This window comes from Fistularia commersonii, chromosome 17 (genome assembly GCF_037954325.1).
Source record: "Fistularia commersonii isolate RoL2024-O1a breed Wild chromosome 17, RoL_Fcom_v1.0, whole genome shotgun sequence".
Classification (NCBI taxonomy): Eukaryota; Metazoa; Chordata; class Actinopteri; order Syngnathiformes; family Fistulariidae; genus Fistularia; species Fistularia commersonii.
This window is the reverse complement of record NC_141300.1, coordinates 2,458,397-2,473,225: the sequence shown is the minus strand read 5'-3', so window position 1 is coordinate 2,473,225 and position 14,829 is coordinate 2,458,397. Positions and strand designations below refer to the sequence as shown.

At 47.9% G+C, this 14,829-nt stretch overlaps 3 protein-coding genes across 8 annotated transcripts; 1 reads left to right on the top strand and 2 right to left on the bottom strand.

The window, feature by feature from the left end:
- The first annotated feature begins 564 nt into the window (after positions 1-564).
- Positions 565-6,907, top strand: chid1 (chitinase domain containing 1). The gene is made up of 11 exons (XM_086163773.1): positions 565-820; positions 1,645-1,788; positions 2,106-2,238; positions 2,801-2,845; positions 2,924-3,030; positions 3,107-3,168; positions 3,262-3,351; positions 4,796-4,897; positions 4,990-5,220; positions 5,302-5,344; positions 6,532-6,907. Exons 1-11 carry the CDS (start codon positions 716-718, stop codon positions 6,628-6,630), a joined length of 1,161 nt encoding a protein of 386 aa, XP_086019899.1. The 5' UTR covers positions 565-715; the 3' UTR covers positions 6,631-6,907.
- gatd1 (glutamine amidotransferase class 1 domain containing 1) lies at positions 6,830-10,225 on the bottom strand. Of its 2 annotated transcripts, none has more exons than XM_086163781.1 (7): positions 9,267-10,225; positions 9,073-9,149; positions 8,128-8,233; positions 7,922-8,029; positions 7,303-7,394; positions 7,126-7,219; positions 6,830-7,044 (listed from the first exon to the last, which is right to left on the bottom strand). In XM_086163781.1, exons 1-7 carry the CDS (start codon positions 9,313-9,315, stop codon positions 7,019-7,021), a joined length of 552 nt encoding a protein of 183 aa, XP_086019907.1. In that variant the 5' UTR covers positions 9,316-10,225; the 3' UTR covers positions 6,830-7,018. The 2 variants fall into 2 exon arrangements, with proteins under 2 accessions (XP_086019907.1, XP_086019906.1); XM_086163780.1 differs by having other exon boundaries at positions 6,830-7,048; positions 9,267-10,221.
- Positions 9,474-14,816, bottom strand: cd151 (CD151 molecule). 5 transcript variants are annotated; one of them, XM_086163779.1, is made up of 9 exons: positions 14,684-14,816; positions 14,049-14,144; positions 13,735-13,926; positions 12,186-12,260; positions 12,020-12,040; positions 11,817-11,921; positions 11,359-11,514; positions 11,208-11,294; positions 9,474-10,322 (listed from the first exon to the last, which is right to left on the bottom strand). In XM_086163779.1, the coding sequence occupies exons 2-9, from the start codon at positions 14,124-14,126 to the stop codon at positions 10,263-10,265; spliced, it is 774 nt and encodes a 257-aa protein (XP_086019905.1). In that variant the 5' UTR covers positions 14,127-14,144; positions 14,684-14,816; the 3' UTR covers positions 9,474-10,262. The 5 variants fall into 5 exon arrangements, with proteins under 5 accessions (XP_086019905.1, XP_086019904.1, XP_086019901.1 ...); XM_086163778.1 differs by having other exon boundaries at positions 14,049-14,127; positions 14,684-14,815; XM_086163775.1 differs by having other exon boundaries at positions 11,365-11,514; positions 14,049-14,230; positions 14,684-14,800.
- Between the last annotated feature and the right edge of the window lie 13 nt (positions 14,817-14,829).

Here is a 14,829-nt window from a genome sequence, read left to right as displayed (position 1 = left end):
TCGAGGGTTGTTTTATGGACACCTCCTCCCTGGAGGTCATATAGGGACATTCACAGATCTGGGTTATTAACATCTCCACTGGGAGGAACCCCAAGCAGACATGAAGACTCGCCACAGAAAGTCCACCTGTGTGAATTCAACCAGGGATCTTCTGGCTGTGAGGAGGAACCACCGTGCTGCTCTTCGGTGTTCACAAAGTCCCGCTGCTTTTAAAATCCAGACAAGAGCTACACTACATTCTACTGAAGTAGAAGAACAAGTAATCGATTACATTGCATTTGAACGTTTCCACTAATTCCTATTTCTTCTAACAAACCTTTTCTTCTTGTGCTGATCCATTGTCGCGTCTCTGGCGCCCCCTAGTGGCCACACCGGGACACTGCACTCCCTCGACGACCGCCTTTTACAGCGACTTCATTTTATTAATGTATTTAAATTTGGGAATTTAATCGATTCCGAATCGAATTTCGAGGAAGACAAAAAAAAAAAAAAACGGACGTGAAGGGTATAACCGGATGTGCCGGTTAATGTGAAGATTTTATTTTGAAAATCCCACCGTGCGGAAGTCACCGGAGGTCCGCCGCCGCTCGTTGGAGACACGCCGATCCGATCCGAGCCGCCCGGCCTCCTGCTCGGTCAACCCGCAACCCGGACCCCGATCACTTCCGGCGCGATGCACCGGTGACCGGCGTCCGTCCGAACCGGAACCGGGGACATGAGGGCGACGCTGCTCGTCGTGCACGCCGCTGCGTGCTGCTGGCTGGCCGCGGGGACGCTCTCCAAGACCGACGCCAGGAAGTCGACGCGAACCGAGGCGGAGGTGAGCCGGGCCGGACCCCCCCCTGGACCCCCGGGGGCCCCCGACCGGAGCCCCGGGGGGCCCTCCGGTGCACCCACGCTTTCAGCCCGTTACATCTCCATATCAGCGGATTTCAGGAGCGATATCGATCGTTCAGTGGTGATTTCGTCGTCCTCCATGTTTTTTTTTTTTTTTGTAGTTTTTTTTTTGCCAATCTCTCGGTCCTCCCCCCGAGCAGCTGTCAGCACACTTTCATTAATTCATTAAAAAAAAACAAAAAAAAAAACAAACGAGGCGAATTAAAAGTGTCAGTGAAAGCAGAATTAGCAGCAGACGAGCAAACTTAACTTACACATTTCCTTTGAATTTGGTTAAAAAATGATATCCAGAGAAACTTCAGAGGAAATGTAACATAATAAAATAAACTTTATCAGTTGGACAGTAAATGAAAACCAGTGCAGAAGAGTCATCTTCCTGGTTTAGATCCTTCCCGGATGTTCTGGGACCCAAACCAGGATGAACGTTTCCAAAAGAGCCAATGTTAAATGCGTCACTGGGGTCCTAAAATGAAAGATTAGATACTGCTTTATTGATCTCCATAGGGGAAATAGAAAAAAAAAAAACACGTCCTTACCGTGTTAGAAGTCGTCCTGCAGAGCCAGATCCCAGACATGGACCTCCTCCTCCACCCCTGAGGTGAATCACTGTTTTAGAAACCCAAGGTGAAGGCCAAGAACCAACGAGCACTAGCACGGATGCTAGTCATTAGCAACAAACGTTTGTCTGTAAAACCAATTTGTTCAGGAAGTAGTCCGTCCCTAATAATGGCCCCTGTTCTCCGCCAGCCGGCCCCGGCTGAGTCCTCGGTCCTGGACCGAGGCCTGGTGGTGACGGACCCCCACTGGAAGGATGTGGTCCGGGAGGAGCGGCGACACTGTACCCAGGTCAGGAAGACCTTCCCGGGGCAGGTGCTGGGGTACGTCACACCGGTGAGTTTCTGACCTCCTGACCTTCACACCCAGCCTCTAGGGACATGATGGGACATTTACCAAAAAAAACAACAAAAACAAACATCAATCAGTTTGACAGGTTTTGATTGACAGCCGGGGATTCCTGGTGTTTGGGTTGCGGCGGCTCGCTGCACCCCTAGTGTTCACATCTGGAACTACATAGCTATTTTAGCCATATCTTATCTGGTTAATTTATTGAAATCACATAGTGGTATTTTTTAATTCTATGAATCCATGTGATGAGTCTTTCCGTATATATTTTAAAATTATTTAATCTACCCCGCCCCCGCCGCCAGTGGAATTCTCACGGCTACGACGTCGCCAAGCTGTTCGGCTCCAAAATGACTTTGGTGTCCCCCGTGTGGCTCCAGCTCCGCCGGCGAGGGCCGGAGATCTTCGACGTGACAGGACTCCATGACCACGACCCGGGTAAACGACCTCCCCCGCCACTGTCATTAGGCATCCCCACCCCAGGTTCTAACCCACCTGTCGAACTCGAGGCCCGCGGGCCAAATGTGGCCCACAAGAGCGTCTTAAAAGGTCCAATTGTCTTATAATAAATAAGTCAAACACCTGCGTTGGCAATAAACTACATTTCCCACAATTCATGGCGGTCACCTGCGAAGTGACGGCATCCACCAGTGTATCCACATTTATGTGGATTCCAATAAATGGAATTGGGAAGAGAAATGTTGATGTTGATGGAAGGCTATTTCAAGACAGATGAGAAGGCCAATACATGTTTGTGCTCCAAGCAGAAAAAGCAGTATGTGTTTTCCGTTATAAGGCAGCGTCGGTATATTGACACCAAACACGAGCTAAGAATGCCAGAAAAACAAGGAATTGTCCAAGAATAAAAAAACTTGCTGTTGCCCTTGGTGAAAATTACATTACATTACATTACATTGCATTTGGAAGACGCTTTTATCCAAAGCGACTTACAATAGAAAATGACTTTGTCACCCCTGTTTTAACCAGTCTCCGTTTCCAGGTTGGGTCAAGGCCGTTCGCAAGGCCAACAGAAAAGTCAAACTCGGTGAGTGGACGTGGATGGATCGGCAGGAAGACGTTTCGGACCGGACTGACCACGGTTTTGTGTCTCACACACACTCAGTGCCACGGCTGCTGTTCGACGGCTGGTCCTACCAGGACTACATGAGCGTGCTGGGCAGCGAGGACGAGATCGAGGAGCTGGGGGGTGAGCTACTGGACGTCGCCAAGGTAACGCCGCCCGACCGTGGCGTCTCCCAGGGAGACGCCTCCACCCGTCCTCTAATCTGAACCCCACCTCCTGCAGACGGAGGGTTTCGACGGCTTCACCCTGGAGATGTGGAGTCAGCTCGGCGGAAATAAGAGGAAGTCAGTCCGTCCGACCGTCGCAACCGCGTTTCTTTAAACTCGCCACCACCGTCGGGGGTTTTCCAGGTAAAGCAACGCTGGTGTTTCCCGCAGGGAGCTGGTCCACCTGGTCAAGCACGTGTGTGAGACCCTGAAGGCCAAACGCTTGGACTGCATCCTGGTCATCCCCCCCGCCGTCACCAGGTGAGCGCCGTCTGTGGTTCGGTGTTGTCTGCGGAGGTCCTCCAGGTCCTGGTGAATTCTTGTCGAAATCTTCTTGTCGCGGCAACCGGACTCGTCAAGTTTTTCACTTGTTTCACCCCGGAGGCTTCAGATGAGGGCTGAAAATCTTTGGGTTACGACAAGAAAACAGGTCAGGGATTCCTAAGCTGTCACACCGCACTATAAGGCGCCACTTAAAATCCTTACATTTTCTCAAAAATCAATCTTATGTATGTATTCTTGTTGCGTTCACAGACCTCCAACCAATTTTATGCGCTCCAAAATCTGTCCAAATGTTTTAGTGTGTCGAAGCCGCTCCACTCGATTGATTGTCGGAGTTGGTCCTTGATTGAATACGGGTTGCGAGGTGAGGCGTTAGATTAATAATTATATAGTGCTGGAATATAACGTTGTTCCAACCTCACGCTCGCTATCGCCGGCAATGATTAACCAAACAGAGAACAGAATGAAGTACGCTTACCGTACTGTGCTTCAACATAATATTACCGAGGACCCCCACAAACGGTACCTGTTAAGAGACATGCTCACAAAGTGGAATTCAAACTCAAGGCTATTAGTCAGGCAGTAGATGATGAAAATAGAGCAGTTGTGAAAGAATTCAGCATTAATGAATCTCGCCCAATGGCAGCCCGGATAGATTCTCGACACCGAGTTGGGAGAAGCAGATAAAGAATGAGTGAATGGACGGATGATTCCCCTGGTCAAGGGCTCGGCAACCCGTGGCTCTTTGTGGATTTTTAAATAAAATGTATTTTGTTTTAGTGCGTTCATACATAAAATGTCATTTTAAATTTGAAGATCATGACAATCTTGTAATATCTAGAGGAAATGTGGTAAAATATTTTTGCGCCGGTAAAAGGCACACAGAGGAGGGCACGACATTTTTGAATAATTTTCATAAATACAAGAAATACTCAAATAGACATAGAGTTGGGTTGTCTTTTTTTTTTTTTTTTTTCGGAGTTCAAAATGTTTTATTGCATGCCGAAATGTCATTTTGTTTTCTCTGCAGTTCATTGATTTAACCTTCTCCAGGCAGATGTTGCAGATTTGCGACAGCCAAATATCAGATTTTTCCTGCAACTACAACTTAATTTGAGCCTGAGAGGGTTAAAAAAAAAAAAAATGCAACGCATATTTGTTTATACATAGCATACAGGCAAAAAAAAAAAAAAAAGTTATATGCCATGTTAATTCATTTTAAATTTGAGAAGGGTTGTGTGGCTCTCGGTGTTGACTTTTTCTGTGGGGAAACGGCTCCAAATGTCTGTTCGAGTGCGAAAGGTTGCCGACCCCTGCCCAAAGACTTGTGTGAGTAAATACCTCCGACCACTAGGGGGTACCAGAAGCGATATAGCGCCTTAAAAAGAGATTATTGTCGACTCTCACCCGCCTTCTTCCTCAGCTCCGGCCAGCCGGGGATGTTCGGCCGGGAGGAGTTTGAGCAGTTGGCCCCCACTGTCGACGGTTTCAGCCTCATGACGTACGACTACTCCAGCGGGGCCAGGTGACGGCGGAGGGGATCATCTAGGGGCCGGAGGGGGGGGGTCGATGGCGAAGCAATGGAGGATTCTGGGTAACTGCCGCTTTTCCCTCCAGACCCGGGCCGAGCTCGCCCCTCCCCTGGGTGAGAGACTGCGTCCTGTCGCTGGCCCCCGCCAAGGAGTGGCGGCAGAAGATCCTGCTGGGGCTCAACCTGTACGGCCTGGACTTCGCCAACCAGGAGACGGAGCCGGTGCTGGGGGGCCGCTACGTGGAGATGCTGCGAGAGCACCGGCCCAAGCTCCTCTGGGATGAGTACTCCGGAGAGCACTACTTCAACTACAAGAGGTGACCGGGGGAGAGCAGTGGCGCCGCCCGCGAACCGACCAAACGCCGGCGGTTTAACGTCCGAATCCTCTCTCGTTCCAGGAGCAGCGCGGCCAAACACATGGTGTACTACCCTTCGCTGAAGGTAAGGCTAAGATCCGGTTAGCGCTGGTTTTTGCTTCACAGGGTCACAACCTGAACGAGGTCACGGACGGGAACATCTTTTTTAGCGATCCACTGGTGCATCGGTTGATAACGTAGTAACGGGTTTTGTCGTATTATTGCTTCTCAAGTCGTCTGCCGCTACTCTTTCATTCCGTCAAATATCACCCTGTATCTGCGTGCACTCTATAAGAAGTATGATAATATCTACTGTATTAATTATTAACCCATCATGGATGAACCATGAGCATTAGGCGCCAGCGGAGCAGTTAGGGGTTCGGTGTCTTACTCAATAAGAGTAATTTTCACTTCTTCTTATTTTGGCTTTTCCCTTCAGGGGCCGCCACAGTGAATCAAACTTCTCCATTTAACCCTATTCTCTAGATCCTCTCTCACACCAACTACCTTCATACTCTCACTACATTACATTACATTGCATTTGGCAGACGCTTTTATCCAAAGCGACTTACAATTGAGGACATAGGGACTGCAAATACACTTGCAAATACGCGATGTACAGGAAATATACAGAACAGTAAGCTTGGGTTAGTGAGGGTTTTTTTGACAAAGACATACACAAACGTACACACGCACACTGGACTACGTCCATAAATCTTCTTTGGTCTTCCTCTAGACCTCAAATTTTAGCATCCGTCTACCAATATATTCACTATCCCTCCTCTGTACATGACCCAACCATCTCATTGCCTTAAATAAAGTTTTTTTTGATTCGGATTCCTCTTTATGTCCAGTTCCTGGTGAAGAATTGACAATAAAGCTGATTTTGAGCTTTTCAAAAAGGGGAAAACAAATAGCATATAAATCTATAGTTTTATCAAAAAGAGAATGTGATCCAGATTTTTTTTTTAATGATCTGCCTAAACAGTGTCTCTGGCGTTAAAAGCAAATCAAAATGGACGGCAGCCAACCGCTCCTGATTGGTTAAATGCAGAGAACGAATTTCCCCACGAGGGATTAATAAAGTATGAATTATTATTATAAAAGAAAATTGCACTTTAACCACAACTAGCTCAGCACGACTCATCGTCGTTTTCTGTGACAAATTATAATTTCTACTTTTGTGCCGCAAAGTAACGCTATTTTAAAGCTCTCTATGTGAACGTACGACATCTACAAAGTTGATTTTAATTTCTCCCGTCCGCTTTGCAGTCGCTGCAGCTGAGGATCTCCCTGGCCAAGGAACTGGGGACCGGCCTGTCGCTGTGGGAGCTGGGCCAGGGCCTCGACTACTTTTACGACCTCCTGTGAGGGCCGAGCGCCCCCCCGTTTGTTTCCAGGGGACGACAAATGGTTCAAATTCTGACTCCTAATCCGAAGCGCCGGATTATCTCATCCGTATCTGACGTGGTTTTGATGCACGTTTTTTTCTTCGTTTGAAATCAGGGGCCTTCAGAAACCTTCGGATCGCGACTTTTTCTTTCTTCTTTCAAGCTCCGAATCGAGACAATTTGGATTGTAAACGGCGTTTATTGGATGCGCGGCGTCGACCATCTGTCATATTTGTGTAATTACATGATTATAAATGTGACCAGTGTCCTGTTTCTCCGCTTTCACTTGGCGCCGCTGAGCCAGATCAGATTGTTCACGGCGAGCGCCGTGGACTGCGTGTTCTGTCCAGTTATCAGGTGCCTGTCGATCACCACATGCACGGCGTCCTCCTGGCTGGCTGCGGACCGGAGACAAGACACGAGATGGCCTTAGCGTCGGTGTGATGCTAGCCAGGTTTTCGTGCCGTGAGCTCACCTGTGTACGAGCCGCCGCTGTCCTTTACAAAGTCCTCCACGATCAGGGGCAGGTTGGCGAAGTCCGGCCTGCGGACCAGCTCCAGCACCGACGGCTGCGAAAGCGGCGGGAGGCCGTTACTGAGCGGGTGCCGGCGCCTGATTCCTCCACGGTCACGCTCAGAACAGTGACACTCACCCCTGTCAAGCTGTAGCCGCCGAATATCCAGCTCTGCCCTTCGGTGGCGCCGCAGAGCGCCGACACACCCTCGCCAATGGCACAAACGGGTTCTAAGGAGAAAAGGGGGGGCGGCCTTAATTGTTTGACACCTTACATGAAGGTGTGTGTGTGTGTGTGTGTGTGTGCGCGCGCTACTCTTCAAAGCGAAACTAATTGGAATAAATTGAAATCTCAACAACATAATCAAGAACAATTCAATACAATCAATAGAAGTGAGATTCAAAGGCTTGAACAGATAAAAGATGTTGAAAAGTACAAAGGCGAGTGAACATTGTAGGGGCTTTTATAAACTTAGGGGGGTCATAAACATCATAAATAACCCCCCACCTTATCAAAAGGTATGGCATCCCCTTCATCTGCTACTCTTTAACGGTACTTTTCCTTTGATGTTCAACCGTTAGATCTGCCCCAAGCCTTTCATCTCCAGGAGATGAAACCACCCACCGTGGCTTTGATCATTTCCAGGGAGGTAATAAGCAGTAAAAAGCACGAGATTTACAGAATATTACCGTTCTGTGTATATTATTTCTACATGTGTAGATAGTATAGATACAGTATGTCTAGAAGGCTCACTGACTCTGCTTGGAGATGAAGTGTGTGAGGATGCGGTGCAGCGAGCCGCTGTGCACCAGGTCGCTGGCGGCGCCGGGACAGTCAGGGATCAGCAGCGCCTGGTATCGGGCACCTGCGGAGATGTCACGGTGACACAGCGGGTCAGATGTCAAACACACACACACACACACACAGGAAATGAGTAAATAAACCAGGTGTGCTTTTGCATACCATCTATGGATTCCAGTTTGGCGGGGGTGGTTTGGGGCTTCTGGCTGAAGTCCTGCACCCAGCGGGCCGTGCTCTCGTCCACGCCAGCAAAGTCGATGGGCTTCCCCTAGAGATGTGCAGATGGATCTTGACTAAGGTGCAGCCCGAGGGGGCGGGACAACACGGGGGCCTGGCTCACACACCTGTGTTTCTGCAGTTGGGGAGTGTTTGGAAGCTTGACTCCCATGTGTGTGTGTTTGGGGCTGTGTGTTTTCGCTCTGGGGTCAGCATGACATGCTGTGTGCTCAATATTGACCCTCTGCATTACAATTCATTAGTCTCCTTTTTTTTGTTAAATTTCCAGAAACGATCACATGAGCTTAAAATGTGCATAACCAAGAAGCAATTGCTGTAATTGCTGATTGATTATTTGATATATTTGTGAAAAAATAACAGTTCATTGAAGGAAAACACTACTTATGCTGGTACATTTTAGTATTGGACACAATAAGACTGATAGGATACCCTTATTTTAAGGAGAGGGAAACAGACTGTAATATCTTAAACTTTATAAACTTTCACTAAACGCCACAGGAGGTCTTTCCCACCCGAGGCTATCAGACTTTTTAATTCCTCTCCCTTCACCCACAGGGAATCTCGAAATCTTTGTACTGAAGACCTTAAAACACTTTGTAGCCTTGACGTTACCTTGACACTTTATAGTTTTATTTGTATTTCTTATTCTCCCCCCTTTTTTATACTGTTTATACTATTATTTATTATTGCTATGTTTTACTTGAAACTCTGGCACGACAATTTCCTTCGAGATAAATAAAGTTGTTCTTATTCTCATTCTTAAAACAATAAATTAGCTAAATTAGCTCGAAAGGGGAGGCGGGATAACCGCCCACCGGTTGCCCCTGGCAACGCTACGTCACACTGTGTTTTTTTTTTTTTTGACCTTACCCCCGGTGTGGCGGTCTGGAGGCTGAACACGGAGCCGCAGAGGCCGAAGGAATCGCGGAAAGGCTTCGCCGACACCCCTGGGGCGGGGAGAGAAGCGGAACAGGTGAACAAACGGACGCGGTGGACGTGAGGAAGCGGCTAAAGCGCGTTTCCGCCCGGCGACCGTCGGAACTCCGAGCCGTCCTTAAACTCACCGTGAGGAAAGGCGCTCGCGACGACCAGACACGTGGGCCTCGCGGACATCTCTCCGATATCCGGCGTCGGATAGGACGGCAGCTGCACGTGAAGGCTAGCGCGAGGGCGGAAACCGTGGCGGACCGGAAGTAGGGTCACCTGACAACAACATCCGCTGCGCGGGATTTCACAATAAAAGCACGGCAGGCAAGTTCCTGCGAAACGCGTGGTTTTTAATAAGTGTGTGTTTTTATTGGCACGAAAACACTCGGTAGTTTATTATTAATAACATAATTCATGATTAATTTTGAAAAACTACGATTTTTTTTAAGAATATAAAACTGAAATTGCTTAACCCTTGTGTTGTCTTGCGGGTCAAAAGTGACCCACTATCATGTTTAGCTGTAGAAAATACACCTTAATCTATTAATTTCCGACTTGAAATTTTATGACTTTTCCTGAAGAGACCCCATAATTAGAAAAAGTGATTCTTCTTTTTTGTTTATGTTTTCATGTGGGCTATACACCACTAGGGTACAAAGTTTGTCTTATGGGTCATTTTTGACCCGTAGGACAAGGGGAGTAAACACAATGTTAAGATCGCACGAGGGTTAAGATCACTACTGATTGCAAACACATGTCAGATTTTTGTGCACTTTCATTCACCCATCTTTTTCATTATCTCGCACATTAGCATATCATAATGAAAGAGCTTTGCAGAAAAATCTTGTCGAAATCTTCTTGTTGTGGCAACTGTACTTGAATTTCTTCACTTGAAGCCTCTCCGATTAAGGGTGAACCGTCTTCAAGTGAAGAAATTCAAGTCCGGTTGCCAAGACAAGAAGATTGTGACAAGAATTCAACATGACCTGGATGGCTGAGAACCTCCGCAGACTTTGCAGAAAAAGCGCTGTCCAGCAGCGCAACAGTATTTCTGCAGTGTGTTACATCCGGGCAGCGGGTTTTCCAATAACACACTCATGCACGCACGACAAGGCGTGTGATAAAGTCCCAATTCAGTAGGGTTCCTCTTTCAAATTTTGATAAAGGCACCAGGTAAGCATCATCCCGACAAGCTGGAAAGAGAAATAGAGCGAAAGAAAAGAACGTTAGTTCCACTCTTTGGGCCTCAACATCACCCTTAATGAAGATTGAAATACAGCAGACCCTCGTGACTTTGGGGTTCGGCTTTCGTGCCCTCGCTACTTTGCAGATTTTTTTATCATTTGTTTCTCGCGACATATTGTTCTTTATTGTTTTTTTTTTTTTTTTTTTTTTTTTTGGAGGGGGGGGCCGAAATAGTCTATTTCTAGCCGAAGAAGAAAAACACTGCAAAAAGTATGGTAAAATTAAAGTAAAATTAATTTTATGAAATAAATAAAGTACGAGATCTCCTTTGCATTCTTGGAGGAGATGACATCTCCAACATGACTCCTGATGACATCAACGGCTTAATAGACCACCATTCAGATACGATGACCGACGAGGACCTCAACATGATGATAAAGTCTGCCAGCGAAGAAGAGGAAGAGAAGCAACAAAAAGAGGAAGAAATCAAAGAGACTGGTCTCATGCTCTAACGACTTGCAGCTAAGACACACGCCGCAAAAGCCCTGCAAAATATGTCTCGAGATTGGGACGCCGATAGAGTTCGGTCAGTCCACTTTTGTAACTTGATCAAGGGGACCATAAGACCATTTTCAACCAGAAAAAAGCAGAGGCAGCAACTGCCTATAATGATGTTTCTGAAGAAAAAAATGGCAGTTAAAGCGTACGCCTGCACAGGGAGGTTCATAAAGGGTTGAGTCGGGTTTGTTGAGGGTTAATATATCTGTAAATACCATTATCATGTCTCAACTTTGCGGAAATTCACTTTTCGTGAGGAGTCTTGGAACGTAACTCCCGGGAAAAGTGAGGGTACACCGTATTTTAATCTGCAGTGGAAATGGTGGGTACGTTACCTGTAAAAAGGCAATCCCGATACCCAGAGCACCCAGAATATACAACTGACTGAGGATGAAGTCCTCCAGTTTGCCGATGCAGCCCCCCTGAGGACACAAAGAGGGTCAATATCACCACCGGCTGGAGTCCCCGGAACCACCTGTGACCCACCTCCACCTTGTAGATATTGGACGGGTGGTCCCGCAGGCCGCACAGCTCGCTGGGAGTCTTGCAGCAGCTGCTGGGAACCAGCTGCCGGTTGAAGGGCTCCCGGATCCAGACGCTTTCCCTCCAGTCGGAAGAGCCGTTGCTGCCACAACACTGAAACTACGAGGAAAGAACAAAACAACAGGACATCTATAAATATGACAGCTTCCAGTAAGCTAGCCGCATGCTAATTGCTTTTTGGCAGCGTTTCCTCTTTGTTGTCGTCGTAATCAGACTATGGGTTAGCTAAACATTTGGGGGAAAGGGAGACATTAGCAAGAAATGAGCTTAAACCTGGAAAGGGAATGACAAAAATGATGGAAGACACTAATCTGGAATCTAAAATCCATGCATCCATCTTGTTGTTTCTCACAGTCGCAAAGAAATCGCCGGATGATTTACAAAGCACGTCCGGGGCGCACCTCCTGATGGAGCTTGTCCACCGCCAGCGTCACCCCCTCCTCCCCCGGCTGTCCATACTTCTGCTGCATGGTCAGCACCAGGTTCTGCCGCAGCTCCTCATCCAGCTGGAACGGGGAAAAACAGAAGCGACCCGTGAAGATCCCCTCCCAACAAAACGTGGGCAAAGTGGGAAAAGAAGAAAAATGGCAGGATGGATTTTTACCTGGTTGCAGAAAGGAAAACACTGCGGTGCAGGAAGGAAAAGCAGGGAGGAGAGAACAAGAAGAGAGGTGAAGAACATGCAGGAGGTGCATGATATGAGACCAGGGGAAAAAAAAAAAAGGAGATATTCTGAAGATGACCACCTGAGTTTGAAAGTAGGTATTTACCTCTTGGTAGTTGACGTAGGCCAGGACGCCGGCGACCACCTCGAGCACGAACACGCACAGCAGCAGGACCAGATACTGCAGGCGGGACAGGAAGTCAGAGTCGGCGAGGGTAAACAGAACGCTAGCTAAATAAAGTGCGGGGGGGGGGTGACGTCGGTGTCGTTTCCCTGCCGCCGGGTCGTCTCCATGCCCGTCATTCCCCGGGCGCCTTTTCTAAATCTAAACCCTCAGCAGGAGCACGTGACTCATGTCCTTAGGTCATGACCCATCCTGACACTGTAGGGTGACGGCGGGGGTTTAGCGGAGATTAAATCCCTTTGCTGGTGTGTGTGTGTATGTAAACACAGTTTTATCATGACATGGAGGTAGAGGTTGGGGGCGAAGAAGGGAGGGGAAGTCACGGGTGAAACTCTACACTCCACTCTAAAAAAGCATTTAACTACCGCCGTCGCACGGTGACGGCTCCCCGGCCACGGAGCCGGACGACACGGTGCCTCCACCTGATCCCCGCCTGGCCTGATGGATGGCTGACATTCGACCTCCGGTTGTGGTGGGTGGAGTTACATGTCAATCAACATGCAAGGCTGAAAATGTGCGACGATGATTCCGAATTCCTTATTTATAGCAGGGGTGTCAAACATACAGCCCATGATGGGAGTGGTATCGGCCTACCAGGGGGTCCAATCTGACCTGTGGAATAAATCTACAATTTGAAAAAATACATAAAAACCATGAACTACTTTTCTTAAATAAAAATGCAGTTCCTATATCGTCTGCTAGGGGCGCACTGTTTCAGTCGGTGTTGACATGGCACATGTGATTCAGAACTTAAAGCAGATGACAGCAATGTGGCCCTCGAGGTCTTTAAATAGCATTTTTACTTTATTGTTAGAAATTTCCCTTCTTCTCCGTCGGCCCCGACACCCTCATCAGCAAGATGTCGTTATCAAAAAAGAGAAAAGTGGACATGGAGTGAAGGCTTTTCCGAGAAAATTTGACCACTTCTTATTTGTTCGTTGAGGTTAATAAGAAACCTGTATGATTGGTGTGGATGCAGCAAGTTTCGGTGCCACTATGAGACTCACCATGGCGAGATATACAACAAAATGCACAGAGAACTGAGAAGACAGAACTGAGGCATAGTGTTGTTGAAATTGCACTTACTTTTCTCCACGAATCTCAGATTGCTTTTTATATATTTTTTTTAAAGGAACATTTTGATTACATAGAAAGATTAACTGTTTTCCTTTACACTACAACAAAGGAAAAATCAGGACTTAGTGTTACTTCTAGGTAATTACACTATGATTTTACTAATCTGGCCCCCTTGACATCAAATTAGGCCGTATGTGGCTCCCAGACCAAAATGAGTTTGACATCCCTGATTTTCTAGCCTTTATCTCAGGGGCTAAGGGGGCATGTGGACATGCCACCTGTCAATCATGGGGTCAGGTGTCAATCACAGACATGGGAAGAGTCACCCTCTTATTGTCAGCGCTCGGCGAACCTGCTGGTTTTCGACGGAGAACGTAGCGAGAATGCTCCTCACCGCGATCAGGAGGCTCCTCATCTCCCTCAGGGTCGCGCAGCAGCCGACGACCCCGGTCACCACCACCACCGCCCCTGCAGCAATCAGGACGTAGGCGGCGGCGGCATAGAGGTTGGAGCTCAGCAGGCTGATGTAGTCGCTCTTCTCCACCAGCGTCCAAACCCCGACCGCCAGCACGGCGCCGCCCGCCAGCTGGAAGGGAGGACCTTCGTCAGCTCATCTTTTGCATGAACGAATGAACGAACAGGTCGATCTGGACCCGGTGAAAGGCCTAATCCAAAGTGGAGAGTAATCTGCGGTAATTCAGCGCTTACCCAGAAGAGAACATTGAAAAGGAAGAGGAGGTACTTCAGGCAGATGATCCTGCAGGTGTTCTCATTGTGAGTTTCCATCCTGGAAGATGAGGATTGCTGAAATGTACCACGCAGGTAAGCTAGGCTCGCTCTAGACACATCTTCTCGCCAGCGAGCTGAGCGTCTCACTTTATCGCTGATCTCTTCAAGGGCAGAACGGTAATATAGGTGAAAAGATTTAAGTTGTGAGAAATAAATGATCTGACGAAGCCCCGGTGGTCTCAGGAACAAGCTAAAACCGGTTCCTCGCGTTACCCAAATCTGACAGAGTTGTGTATTTATGAAGAATTCCTCATAACAAAACAAAAACAGTGGATTACTGGAATTAAATCTGCCAGTGTGGGCATGTAAATTTGCTTCAAATGACAACAGCGCTCCTATCTCCGACAGTCGCCTGTTTTTAAACACAAACTTTCCGAAAAGCTCTACCCCAGGAGCATCACCGAGAAAATATCAGTATGGCGCTCAGAACGAGGCCGTTTCACCTTCAAACCAGAGGAGAGTCTCCTCTGCCGCTCGGGGGTTGTTCTTTTAAAAAATGGTGTCATGGAAAACCCCCCTCCCATTCTGGGGTCCGGGAGTGAAAATAGTCCCACCTGATGCGGTCGTGTTCGTGGAGTGTGTCCGGTGAATCCGACGTGGCTTCGGCGGCGGCTCTCTGGAGTTCTTGTTAACGCACCCGACTGAGCCTCCGATCATATCTCTTCTTGGCAGAGCGGAGTCTCCGGCCCCACCTCCGCCC